Source organism: Hyalella azteca, unplaced genomic scaffold (genome assembly GCF_000764305.2).
Source record: "Hyalella azteca isolate HAZT.00-mixed unplaced genomic scaffold, Hazt_2.0.2 contig9637, whole genome shotgun sequence".
Lineage (NCBI taxonomy): Eukaryota > Metazoa > Arthropoda > Malacostraca > Amphipoda > Hyalellidae > Hyalella > Hyalella azteca.
The window spans coordinates 39,368-51,777 of NW_025939703.1; the positions used below are offsets into that span (position 1 = coordinate 39,368).

The window sequence follows — 12,410 nt, forward strand, 5'->3', positions numbered from 1 at the left end:
GACGCTCCGAGTATAACCGCCTTCAAGAACAGACTAGACGAGGCTATGCAGGAGCATATGTTCAGTCTTGAAATGCCTAGCAAATTACGGACCAGGCAATAAGTCCAGCAGCTATCTCAATCAATCGACAGTTATGAAAAGATCGGGTTCCAAAGGCCGGATCCCTTGTGAATCAAGTCAAGAAAAATTCAAGAATTGGCAACAGGCCATGGGCCTATTTCTTCAGTGCCGACACTTCTATTCTATTCTATTCTATTCTATTGTATTCTATTCTATAATGAGTTATTAGTTATACGGGTTGTACTAGGTGAAAGTAAGTTATTAGTTGTACCGGTTTACGGTGACTAGATGGAATTAAGTTATTAGTTGCACGGTTTGCGGTGACTAGGTACGGGTAGGTTATAAGTTGTACGTGGTTTATCGCGACCAGTTATGTTAAAGTCTCCATTTAAAAGTGTTTTATTGAAACTAGTTAGTGCATACATAATTACAATAAATAGTGTAAGTAGTTTCAATCGTAATTAGTTAAACTTGAAACACCGCCACACACCCCAGGGTCAGGATGAAGTTGAAGTTGGCGGTATTGTTGGCAGGCATAGCCCTAGCGACGGCGGTACCTCTCCACGAGCCTTCACGGGACAACCACGGGTGAGTGGGTCAAAACCTAACTTATAACCTAAATTAATCTCATCTAACCTAGCATCGACTGACCTAATATCAACAAACCTAACCTAATCAAATCAAACCTAGCATCGACTAACCTAATATCAACAATCCTGAACTAATCTGACCTAATCTAATCTAACCTAACCTCAACTAACCATATTTCTACTTACCTAACTTCAAATAACTTAACCTCAATAACTACTCCACCATCAAAAACCTAACCCCAACAAACATAATCACCACCAACCTAACCTCAACTACCCTAACATCAACTAACCTAACCTCAAATAACCTGTCCGATGTCAATCTGGCGTCTCATTATATTCATTATAATTATATTATGTTATTAGATCATATGTAATTGAGACGTAATATTCACTTAACCTGATAGAGATTCATGGAAAAGTATTAGACCTTAGTCAGCGTCTAGACGACATCACGTGATAGATCACGCGATCAAGACCTTGGTTGTGGGCGGAAGCCGAGATCCATTTAAAGGGCTGGGCACCTCAGTAAGATTCCCACAGTAGTTGATATGCGCTCCGCGATTTTGCTCCCTATTGAGTTCTCCGACTTAACGGTCGACGCCGTACCTTATACCTCTGTGTCGTAACTCTTGTATTACCACCCCGTATATCAAGATATGTTATCTAGACTGCTGTGTCTTACTTATGCTTCACAACCTTAGTCACTTATCACGATCCTCAGGTGGCGCTTACTAAATGGGCGCTGACAAACCCAACCTCACCTACCCTAGCATCGACCAACCTAACCTCAACAAACCTAACTTCAACTAAGCTAGCCAAAGCAGCATACCAAACCTAATCTACGACCCATTCCTTTTTCACAGGGACATAAAAGTCATACGTCTACAGTCTGCTCGTGCTATGGATGAGAAATTGTCACTTTTTGTAAAATGTATTACCCATTCATTGTTCACACTGGATATTTGTACTCTGTCTGCTCTCTGCCTGCGCAGTGTGTAAGAAAACTTGTCACAATCTTGTTAGTATATGACCCAAAAAATTTTTGATTTCCCGGTGCAGAGCGTAGGTATTTCGGGTGTGTAAGAAAGCGTGTCACTATGTGGACAATACGCGACTCATTAATTTTCTTGTGATTGTCGCAGGGCGCAGGTACTTAGGGTGAAGGTGACGGACCTCGCGGACCTGACGTACTTTGCGTACCTGCAATCGCGTACCACACTGGACTTCTGGACTGAGCCACGTGCCCTGGGTACGTAACTAGTTAAGTCAACTAGTGGACTAGGTAGAACCGAGCCAAGTGCTCTGTCTGTGTCACTAGTTAAGTGGACTAAGTAGGACCTATCTGTTTGCCGTGGATACGTGATTAGTCAAGCACACTAGGTATTCAGTACGTAGGGAAAGTTGTCTTGCTTTGAGTTGTTGAACTATCTCCTAGCTTAATAAGTATCTCACCTCAGCTAGCCCACCTCCTTCTCTTCTCAGGACCCAACATAGTATCCTCGCTATATAACTTTTCCCCTCAGTTAGCTATATCCCCTTCTGCATATGATACAACTTAGTACCCTAAGGAGATAACATTTTACCCTCGCTCAACAAACCCAACCTCCTTCTCAGATCCCAACTTAGTATCCTCACTAGATGACCTTTTCCCCTCAGTCAATAATCTCACTCTCCTAAGGACCTCACTAATAACCTCACTCTCCTATTTTTCCCCTCAATCAACAACACCGCTCCGGAAACACATTTCTCCTCACAGGCGAAATCGACATCATGGTCCGGCGTTGGGACCTGCCGATGTTGAAGGCTGTGCTTCTGCACCGAAAACTTCAGTACAGTATACACATCGCCGACGTCCACCGCCACCTCGCTGACATGAAGGAGAAGCACCTGCAGGCCCGAACCAGGGCTGGAGACGCCAGGATGTCGTGGGACGCATACTACAATTATGACGAGGTACCTACTTCTAGGTACCAAATTCATAGCTAGGTACCAGAAGGTTCGTAAGTAGTTAGCATGTCGTATTATGTCCACTTACTCTATATTTTGTACTAGGCAACCATATCTTCGTATTGGTTGATTACCTTTACAAATTTTTGAGGGCCTGGCTCTGCATTAGGTGCCGCCCAGCACACGGGGATTACGAATATCAGCTAATGTCCGTTTCGGTTCAGGGTTTGAAGTTCAACCTGTGAGCAGCTTGCAAGCTTGGTGAGACTCGGCCCGGCCAACCATTCTCATACTCACAGACGACTATAAAGTCGGAAATGAGATTCTGACCAGAAACTGATCTCGATCGGGTGACTTAGCATACCCAGTCTATTCAGACTGCAGCGACTATTCAGCCTAGGGTGGAGAGGTCGCTGATTTTAATAGGGTAGTAGGTTATGGCAGCTGGATGTCCTATTACTTTGTTATTATGTACAAGGCACCCGAATCCCCTGCTTATTTAAGAGATGGTTGCTGGATGTCTTATTGAATAGTTAGTATGAACTTGTTGCCCAAATCCTTGATAAGGTTACTAGGTGCTCTGTTATTTACTTATTTTTTGCTGGGCACCCACCGCACTGACCGGCGTCGAGACCAAGAAAAGCGCGTACAAGAAGCGCAACGAGAACTAGTTAACTAAGTAACAAAGGCTACGCGCCCATGCGCTGAAACTGCGGCTACACTGAGAGCCCAGTAAATTACCTATGATTTAATGGGCACCCACACCTTCGTGATGGTTACTGAGTGGCCAGTAATCATTTATTTATGGTGGTAACTCCAGTTCTTCTGCAATACTTGTTATGGTCACTTGATGCTCGCCTATATTCTCGTGATGGTTACTGGGTGCCATTTTACTTCTGTATTTGTAATGGACATCCGCATCCCCTCTCTAGGATACGTAGTGGTTCATACATTAGTAAAAAATCTGCAATGGGCCCATGAAAGGCCCATGCGACAATATGGAAATTAAGTGGCACTATGGTTTCCACGTATATGGCTCACATTGCTTTAATCTTACTCAGTTACTCTGAGTATGCATGACATTGCGATGTGGCTACTACATTGTACCAATAAAGCAGAACCATTAAAGAAATCAGATGTGTTGGATCCATGTGGCGTTCATGTGGCAAATCAAAATGATACTTAAAACCCAAGTGTTGGGCTTTAAGTTGATGTATTAAACAACTTGGCGAACTCAAACACAAAAAGTTATTGGACAACAAATATTTTACTTCGTAAAACTTATTTCAGTTCATAACTCAAAAATTGTTAATAATCTCATATCAAAATACGACATTTGTGTAAAGATTGGCAAATAATACAAGATAATTACATGAATATTAATTTAGAGAATTTATTCCAATTTGAATTACTTAAAATTTCAAGTCATAAGATACGGCGTTACTTTTATATGGTCACACCGTATCCCATGCTCTCGGATTTATAGTTTGCAAACTGTATCATGCACTTGAGTTTGATTAAAATTAATTCTTTGAAGGCGGTGTAAAGTTTGACAGTGGAACCGTCGCGGGCAATCATATTGACTCGCTTTCAGCAGTGTTGTTGAGTTACTCGCGCACGGTTGTCCCTATTGCTCGTGTTTCATTCCCTGTAATGTTCCTGTGTATTTTAATTGAATAAAGTGTAATTCGTGTAATTTTTGCAACCACTCTCGTGTAACTCTTGTAATTTTTTAATCACTCTACTAGTGACTGTGTTACTAGGAGAGTGATTGTATTGAGTTAATGCATGAATGCGACATTGCTGGGGCATAAGATATTGTTGATGGGTCGCGAATTTCATCGTAGTTTGTCTTTGTTTAGATTGAGGGACGCCGTCTAAAATAGCGCGGCGTTCAAGCTCGCGGGTGCCACTTTCTAACGCAGCGCCTCGTTCGAAAGTGAGGGTTGCCTATTTCAGGCGACGATCGATTTCGATTTAAGAAGATATTTGTCATCGTATTGTTCCTATAAAATTGTTATTATCAATTATGAGAGCTGGCTTTTCTTTGCAACGATGTGATCGCAGATAAAAATGTGCTCTAGAAGCGTTCAGTAAATAAAGCCAAACTTGCAAGCCTTGCTATTCAAAACAGGGCGCGTCTGCTTTGGCGTCATGAGTGGCTGAAAAATGCTGTGGAAAGCCCGCCGAGCTATGTCTAAAAATAAACAGACCTGAAGGAGATATATCAACTATGACAGCTCGAAGTAATTAGCATTGCAACGTCACAGTGTTACAATGAATTAAATCATTTTCAGTTGAATCACTCTATATGTTTGGGCGATGTATGAATGACCAAAATTCGTTGAAACATTTTCAATGCTACGAAAAATTTTAGGATCCTCAAAACAATCAGACAGTGTACTAGCATAATATTGTAAGCAAAACATTTCTTGCAGAAAATAATAATTAATATTGTGTATTTAAATAAGTAATGTTAATACTGAATGATGGGCTGTGTGCAAAATGCAAACTTTGATTGAGAAAATTGTCTGAAGAATCTTATCAAGCTCAGGCAATGAAGGGGCATCGTCTTCAGGGGTGATACCACCTCAAATATCTAAATATACATGGTTATTTGAATCATTTCATTGTATATTTTATTATGGTAGTGGGCATTGCAAATATTACCAAACTACTCATGACCTCTCGACTCCCATGACCCCTCTGACCCCTCTGTGACTCGTCGAACAGATCAATGCGTGGCTAGACAGTTTGGCCGCCGATTACCCGTCCATTGCGACCGTGACGGATGTGGGCACGTCGTACGAGGGACGTACCATGAAGCTCCTCAAGCTGTCCACCGGACAAGCTGTCCACGCCATCTTCACGGATGGCGGTAAGTCTATAATGATCCCAAGTATATTAGTATGTGTTTCGGACGTAGCGGTCCCAGGCCACGATGGAGTTTCACCTCTGTATTCTGCCTCCTTCAGCCCTGGCAGGCAAATTGTCCCCGCCGCCGAGGTATTGATTGGCAAGTCTGCAGTTACCGCGCATCTGCCCTAAGTTAGGCCAACTGATGCCCTCAATTGGACCAGCTGATGCCTTCAGTTGGGCCTGATGATGCACTTGCTTGCTTCTCGCCGCCGGTAGTGGTGCAGAAGTGGACTATCAGGGATTGTGCCTAGGAACTTACCAAGTATCTTGAATGTCTTAGGGGTAAACTCCCCCTCATTTTAGCACCTTTGGCAAGAATTTCAGCTCCTTTCAGTAAGAGATCTTTTCCCAAGAGATTTAAATCTGACCGAGGTATCCTTCATAGTCTCGCTCTCTCCACACAAAAAGTAATGACAACTTGAATATTTCTTAGTCCGGCAAGCGTTGCGACCTTCCACCCACACACTCTGCACTATGCTACCTATCGGCATTTAGCCTAGTGGCTTTTATACACCCCAATAAACTCTAATTGGCAACTCATTTGCGCGAATTTGCCATCGTGTCACCTTCCATAGCACCCATGTTTACCAAAATAATTCGCAATTGACATTTCCTCGCCGGATACGACATTCTACTCACCCGCAATCGCCATATTCACGCAGGTATGCACGCCAGAGAGTGGATCGCCCCTGCCACAGTGACGTACTTCATCCAGCAGCTGGTGGCAGGTGATGGTGTCGGTCTGCTGGACGATGTGGATTTCTACTTCATGCCGTCCATCAACCCAGATGGTTATGCATACACCTTCACTGAAGTGAGTCTATAATTCTGTCCATCAAGCTGTCCATAATGCTGTCCATCATGCCTATCATCAATCCTTGTGGGTTTGGCTACATCTCCCCTTAAAAGAATTAGAGGTTATCTCGACTCTGCACCAGGTTCCATCCAGGACTCGGGGAGCACGTAAATCAGCCGCTTATATCCGCTTTGGCTCAAAGTTTGAAGGAAACCCTCGGCTCGGCCAGTCCTTGTCATGCTCTCGGGACACATTTGTCAAACTCTCAGAACGCACTTGTCATACTCTCAGGACACACTTGTCGTTCTAGTATGGATTTACTGATGTGTGTCCATCATGCTTTTCATCACCAAAATGTTGATGCCTACCACTTCCATCCCATTAGTACTACATACCTGAAATTAATAGGCCTAAGCATGCAGCAATTAACATCAATAAAAGCATTAATGGACTCATCATAATGGCCTAACGTTGAATTTAGGTACACTCAAAGAAATGAGTGGGACTTTTTCCAAATATCGATGCATATTTTGCCCTTGTTTTTGTCATGCTGTCCCAGATTTAGTAAGCCAGAAAGAAGGTGTATCGGTGCTACTTCTCTCTGCAAACTAAATAAAATATGTCGTTATTCGGATAGCGTTCAATGATTTTTATGAAATAGCATCAGTGTCCTACATCCGCTTTCTGATCGTGCTGTGGATAAGAAAGTGTGTCACTGCCTGGATGATATCACCCTATAACTTTTCTGAGTGCATTTCTATTTATTGTGCCGTCAACAGGACCGATTGTGGCGCAAGACGCGTTCCCCCAACCCCGGCAGCCCCTGCGTGGGCACCGACCCTAACAGGAACTGGAGCTTCCACTGGATGGGTGAGGGTCACCCACTATCTATATTATTCACAGAAAAATATGGTTTGAATTTAGATTTAGTTTTATTTCAATCTATAGTTAATCTAACCCCCCTCCCCAAAAAAAAAGATAAAATGTTATTTATGTAATTTAAAAAATATATGTTCAAAATATTAAAAAATCCCCCTCCTCCCTCGCCCCTCTGAGTAAAAAGTTTGTTACGTATATTCGTTGCGAAAGATTTTGTCGATCTTTCTTAGTAAAATTGATTTCTGTAGGTAACAATAAACACTATACAAAGGTAAAAATTTTCAAGCATAAAATTGATATGGCACATAAGATATAACAAGTAAAATAAATTTCAAACATAGAATACTATATGAAAACAGTTGTACGTGGTTAGACGGATCTTCAATATTAAAACATTTGGTAATATTTTCCAAATATTTCTTTGTTTATACTCGAGAGCGCCAGACTAGAAAAACAAAAGTATATATAAGAAATGTATTTAGAGAACAAAGAATTAAACATAGGAATACTATATAATAAAAAAAGTGGATGGAAAGAAGCCATTTAATTAATATTGCCTTCTTTATACTCGAGAGCACCAAACTAGGAATACAGAAGTATACAATTTAAGATATATATAGAGAACAAGGAATTTAATATAGGTATAGTGTTATAATATAGTTATTATAATTATATCATAATGCTTAAATTATATAACAATTATTAATATTATATTATAATACTTTGAATTAAACAAGAATTTCATAAAATATTTCTGTACAGAACCCTAAATTCTTACCCCAGGGGAAGTGGCCTCTGACCTCTCCATGTAGAAGTTCAACGCTCCAGCCAAAATATCCTGCAGATCATAATGTTCACGAGTCAACCCAAAACATTTTGTTAAAGATCGCATACTTGCGGTCATGTCAGAGTGGTCACACTGCATTATCACATGTTCAGTTGCCAGTTGCCACTAAAGTAAAGACAAATGTTATTGTTAGTGTTTGACTGTTTTTAGGGTAAAATTAGATATTTGGGGTGACATGTGCACAGGACTTATACCAGTTACTTAGTAATAACCTGAAAAATTCTTCCCCAGAGGGTGGGGCCTCTGACATGCCCTGCTCGGAAATATACGCAGGCCCCGAACCCTTCAGTGAGGTTGAGATGAGGGTTGTGAGGGACCAACTTCTTGTCCTCAGACCCCGCGTGTACCTCACATTCCACTCATACTCACAACTCTGGATGTATCCTTGGGGATACACCACCGACCTCCCCGACAACTGGGAGGACATGGTAAGCCGCACGGGGAATTGATAAGTAATCAGGATTATTAATTAATCAAAAGTCATAATTTACTAAGAATTTAAAAGCAAAGAAAAGTCCACAAAAATTCATATCTTTATAAAAAACGTTTCGGAGACCAGCTCCATCGTCAGTTCGTAGAATCTAGAATAACAAATCAGAAGTCACAAATTAATACATTGAAAACACAGAACAAAATTAAAACCTAAATTTACAAGTAATAGACGGAGCAAAAAAACTATCTATTAACAATTTCAAGGGGATAGGAGCTAGCAGCTGAATTCAAACTTGGCCTAAGTTTAAAGATGTACAGTGATTCTAAAATGCGCAAATCGGAAGTCCTGGAGGTGGAAGCTAACACCCTAAAGTCACTGTCAGAAATAGGGACATCACACTGCTCGGCGTGAGCGGGCTCTTAGCATTAAGAATGTTGCAACTCCTAATCGTCTTGGATTTTTAGGCAACCTGCATAGTTTAGCCTACCGGCGTTTTTATGGCTTCAAGTCCTATAAAGTTTTTTCCTCTGTCTTCCAACCTCGTGACACTTTACTGAAAGGCCTAGCAAAATATAAAGACCTAATCATTTGTAAACCTGATAAGGGCAAGGGTGTTGTTCTGGTGGATCGTAGTCGCTACAACAGTAGCCTAAATGCACTCCTCACCGATTCTTCCAAATTTGTTGAAATTACGGATCAGATCTCTAAAACCATTTTGAAAATCGAAGACAAAATCAATAATTTATTGCGTAAACTTAAAGTTTCATCTGCCCTTTCACCTGAAACTTATACTAAACTTTATACCTCTGGTTCTTGCCCCGGTATTTTATATGGCTTACCTAAAATTCACAAGCCTGATTTTGCCTCTAAGTTTCAATTTCGACCAATTTTTGCCGCGTATAATACTTCTAGTTTTAAACTTGCTAAATTTCTGGTAACAGTTTTAAACTGTCTTACGACTAATCAGTATACTGTTGAAAATTCTTTTACGTTTGTGGATCGCTTGAAGAATTTTACCGACGTTCAGGATTTAACTATGGCCTCATTTGACGTAGAAAATTTGTTTACCAACATACCCCTTCACGAAACAATTGAAATTTGCCTAAATTCACTGTTTCAAGATATTTATGATCTTGTGATTGGTTTAAACCGTAAATTTTTCAAATCTCTTTTGGAATTGTCAGTTCTTAACTCAATTTTCATATTTGCGGGCAAGTTTTATAGACAGATTGACGGTTTAGGCATGGGACTTCCGCTTGGCCCGACCTTTGCAAATATTTTTATGTGCTTTCACGAGGTTTCTTGGCTGGCCAAATGTCCTCTCGATTTTAAGCCAATATTCTATAACAGATACGTCGATGACACTTTTTTAATTTTCAAACATCCTTCTCATGTCCAACTATTCTTTGATTACGTAAACTCACAACATAATTCTATCAAATTTACTATAGAGCTTGAATCTAACAATAGTTTGTCCTTCCTCGATTGCAATATTACCAAATCTAATATTATGCCGTTTTCTGACTTCTGTGTACCGAAAACCGACTTTCACCGGCCTAAGTCCCAGTTTCTTTAGTTTTTGTTCGTTCCGATTCAAGTTAATGGGCTTCAAACATTATTACACAGAGGTTTTCGCATTTGTTCCACATACCAAAATCTTTATTCCAGGGTCTTTGAGCATAAGGGCAGGAGTTGTAGAACCGGACAGTTGCTATCGCGCCCACCTCATTCGGCTGTGCGCGCTCACGCCGAGCAGTGTGATGTCCCTATTTCTGACAGTGACTTTAGGGTGTTAGCTTCCACCTCCGGGACTTCCGATTTGCGCATTTTAGAATCACTGTACATCTTTAAATTTATGCCCAGTTTGAATTCAGCTGCTAGCTCCTATCCCCTTGAAATTGTTAATAGATAGTTTTTTTTGCTCCGTCTATTACTTGTAAATTTAGGTTTTAATTTTGTTCTGTGTTTTCAATGTATTAATTTGTGACTTCTGATTCGTGATTCTAGATTCTACGAACTGACGATGGAGCTGGTCTCCGAAACGTTTTCTATAAAGATATGAATTTTTGTGGACTTTTCTTTGCTTTTAAATTCTTAGTAAATTTGCGATTTAAGCAAACAAGTGATATAAATTCAAGTCATAATTTAAATTAGGCTTCTGAGGCAGCGCCTCAAACCTCCCTTATTTAGCTTAATTAGATAATCGTTATTTCGTAAAATCAAATAAAGATTATATCTTGATAAAGAAAAGGTTGATAAGCAAAAGGTATTTCGGACAATAATTTGCTTAGAAATTAACAATAAGCAAATAAATAATTAAATTAACAATAATCAAAGGGTAATCAAAAGTAAGTTTTTTACTATCGTTGAATATTTCGTTATTTGATGAAGACATGATCTGGAGCCATTTCTCTAATATTTCATAAATAATAATTGACTCTTTTCTTCCTTACTGAAAACAGTACAACATATTAACAAATTATAATGAAGTATCAACATCATTATCTTCTGGATTATTTCTTCCTCATAAAAATTGGTTATAAATAAATCATAACAATGAATTTTTAACATAATCCTTACGATTTTTCTTCACTAGTAAATGTTAAATAAGAAAAAATTCATTAGTTATTAATAAATTTTATCGATGAATTATCAGCATTCGCTTGCCATCGCAGCCGTGGCCGCCCTGACCGCCGTCCACGGCACGCAGTACGAAGTTGGCTCTTCGTCTAACACCAGCTGTTAGTATCATTAATATTAAAGATTAAATTACACATCCTTCTGTTTACTAGTACATAATATAGATTTTTGAATATACTATATATATATCATATTATATTTTATAACCATTCGTAAAGATTAATACGCCATATTTCAGTGCCATCACGCTGCATATAACGGTAAAATTCAATGAATTTTGCAATTAAATTAAATAATTGAAATATGTAATTAAATGAGTAATAAATAATTAAATTAAATAAATAAATAAATACATAAATTAAATGATTAAATTGAGTATTGAAAAATGTTATTCACTTTTGCGCTTGTGTGGGTCAACCTGACCCATTCTAGCCCGGCCAAAAGGGGCGTATCAGTGCTCTACGTCCGCTCTCGCGCGCAGTGCATAAGAAAATGTGTCACCATTTGGACAATATGATCCATTCATTTTCAAATAGAACTATGGACACATTTTTTTGCAGACATCGCCGCCGGAGGTTCGGATGACTGGGCCCTAAGTGTAGGTGGGTCAGAATACGCATACACCATTGAGCTCAGGGACCAGGGGCAATACGGGTTCGAACTCCCGGAGAACTTGATAATTCCTACGGCAGAGGAAACGTGGGAGGGATTCAAGTTGATTGCACAGTTCATCGGCCATTATTAGCCGTGAAATATTATAACAATCGCTCAAGCCAAAATAGATTAACAGGTCAATGAATTTTTGTTGATTATGAAATATATTTTCGATAGAATTTGAGTCTACTTGTAATGGATTGCTTCCAACTTGAATTATAATAGATCTATTGGTTGCTCAATTCTATAGATTAATAACGAATGTGCAGTATATTTCATTACTTGTCCAGTAGATGTTTTCACAAACATTTGGTACTGTTCAGTTCCAACTGATGAACTAACTCATGCGCGAATAAAATTTCAATTTGAATAATTCGTTTCATTTATATGCATTTACAAATAAAATATGTGTGCTGAAAACTAGATCAAATTGAACAAAATTCATCTCATATAAGCTTTTATATGAAATTTGAGACCAAACTGACAGTTTACTAACATCCCTGAACTCCGTAATCTAGACAACACTGTTAAATACAAACGACCATAAAACGTTCCCACCGGCGTTACAGTAGCTAGTTCCTTACAGTAAAATTATACGACGGAAACGTTTTCCCGCACGAAAACGGTACCGTCAAACGGGGT

The 12,410-nt window shown here is 39.6% G+C and overlaps 1 protein-coding gene across 1 annotated transcript; it reads left to right on the top strand.

Annotated features, from left to right (window-relative positions):
• The first annotated feature begins 294 nt into the window (after positions 1 to 294).
• Positions 295 to 12,138, top strand: LOC108669645 (carboxypeptidase B). The gene is made up of 9 exons (XM_018157040.2): positions 295 to 648; positions 1,796 to 1,902; positions 2,410 to 2,606; positions 5,334 to 5,478; positions 6,182 to 6,333; positions 7,095 to 7,185; positions 8,273 to 8,469; positions 11,131 to 11,215; positions 11,675 to 12,138. The coding sequence occupies exons 1-9, from the start codon at positions 563 to 565 to the stop codon at positions 11,857 to 11,859; spliced, it is 1,245 nt and encodes a 414-aa protein (XP_018012529.1). The 5' UTR covers positions 295 to 562; the 3' UTR covers positions 11,860 to 12,138.
• Positions 12,139 to 12,410: the final 272 nt, after the last annotated feature.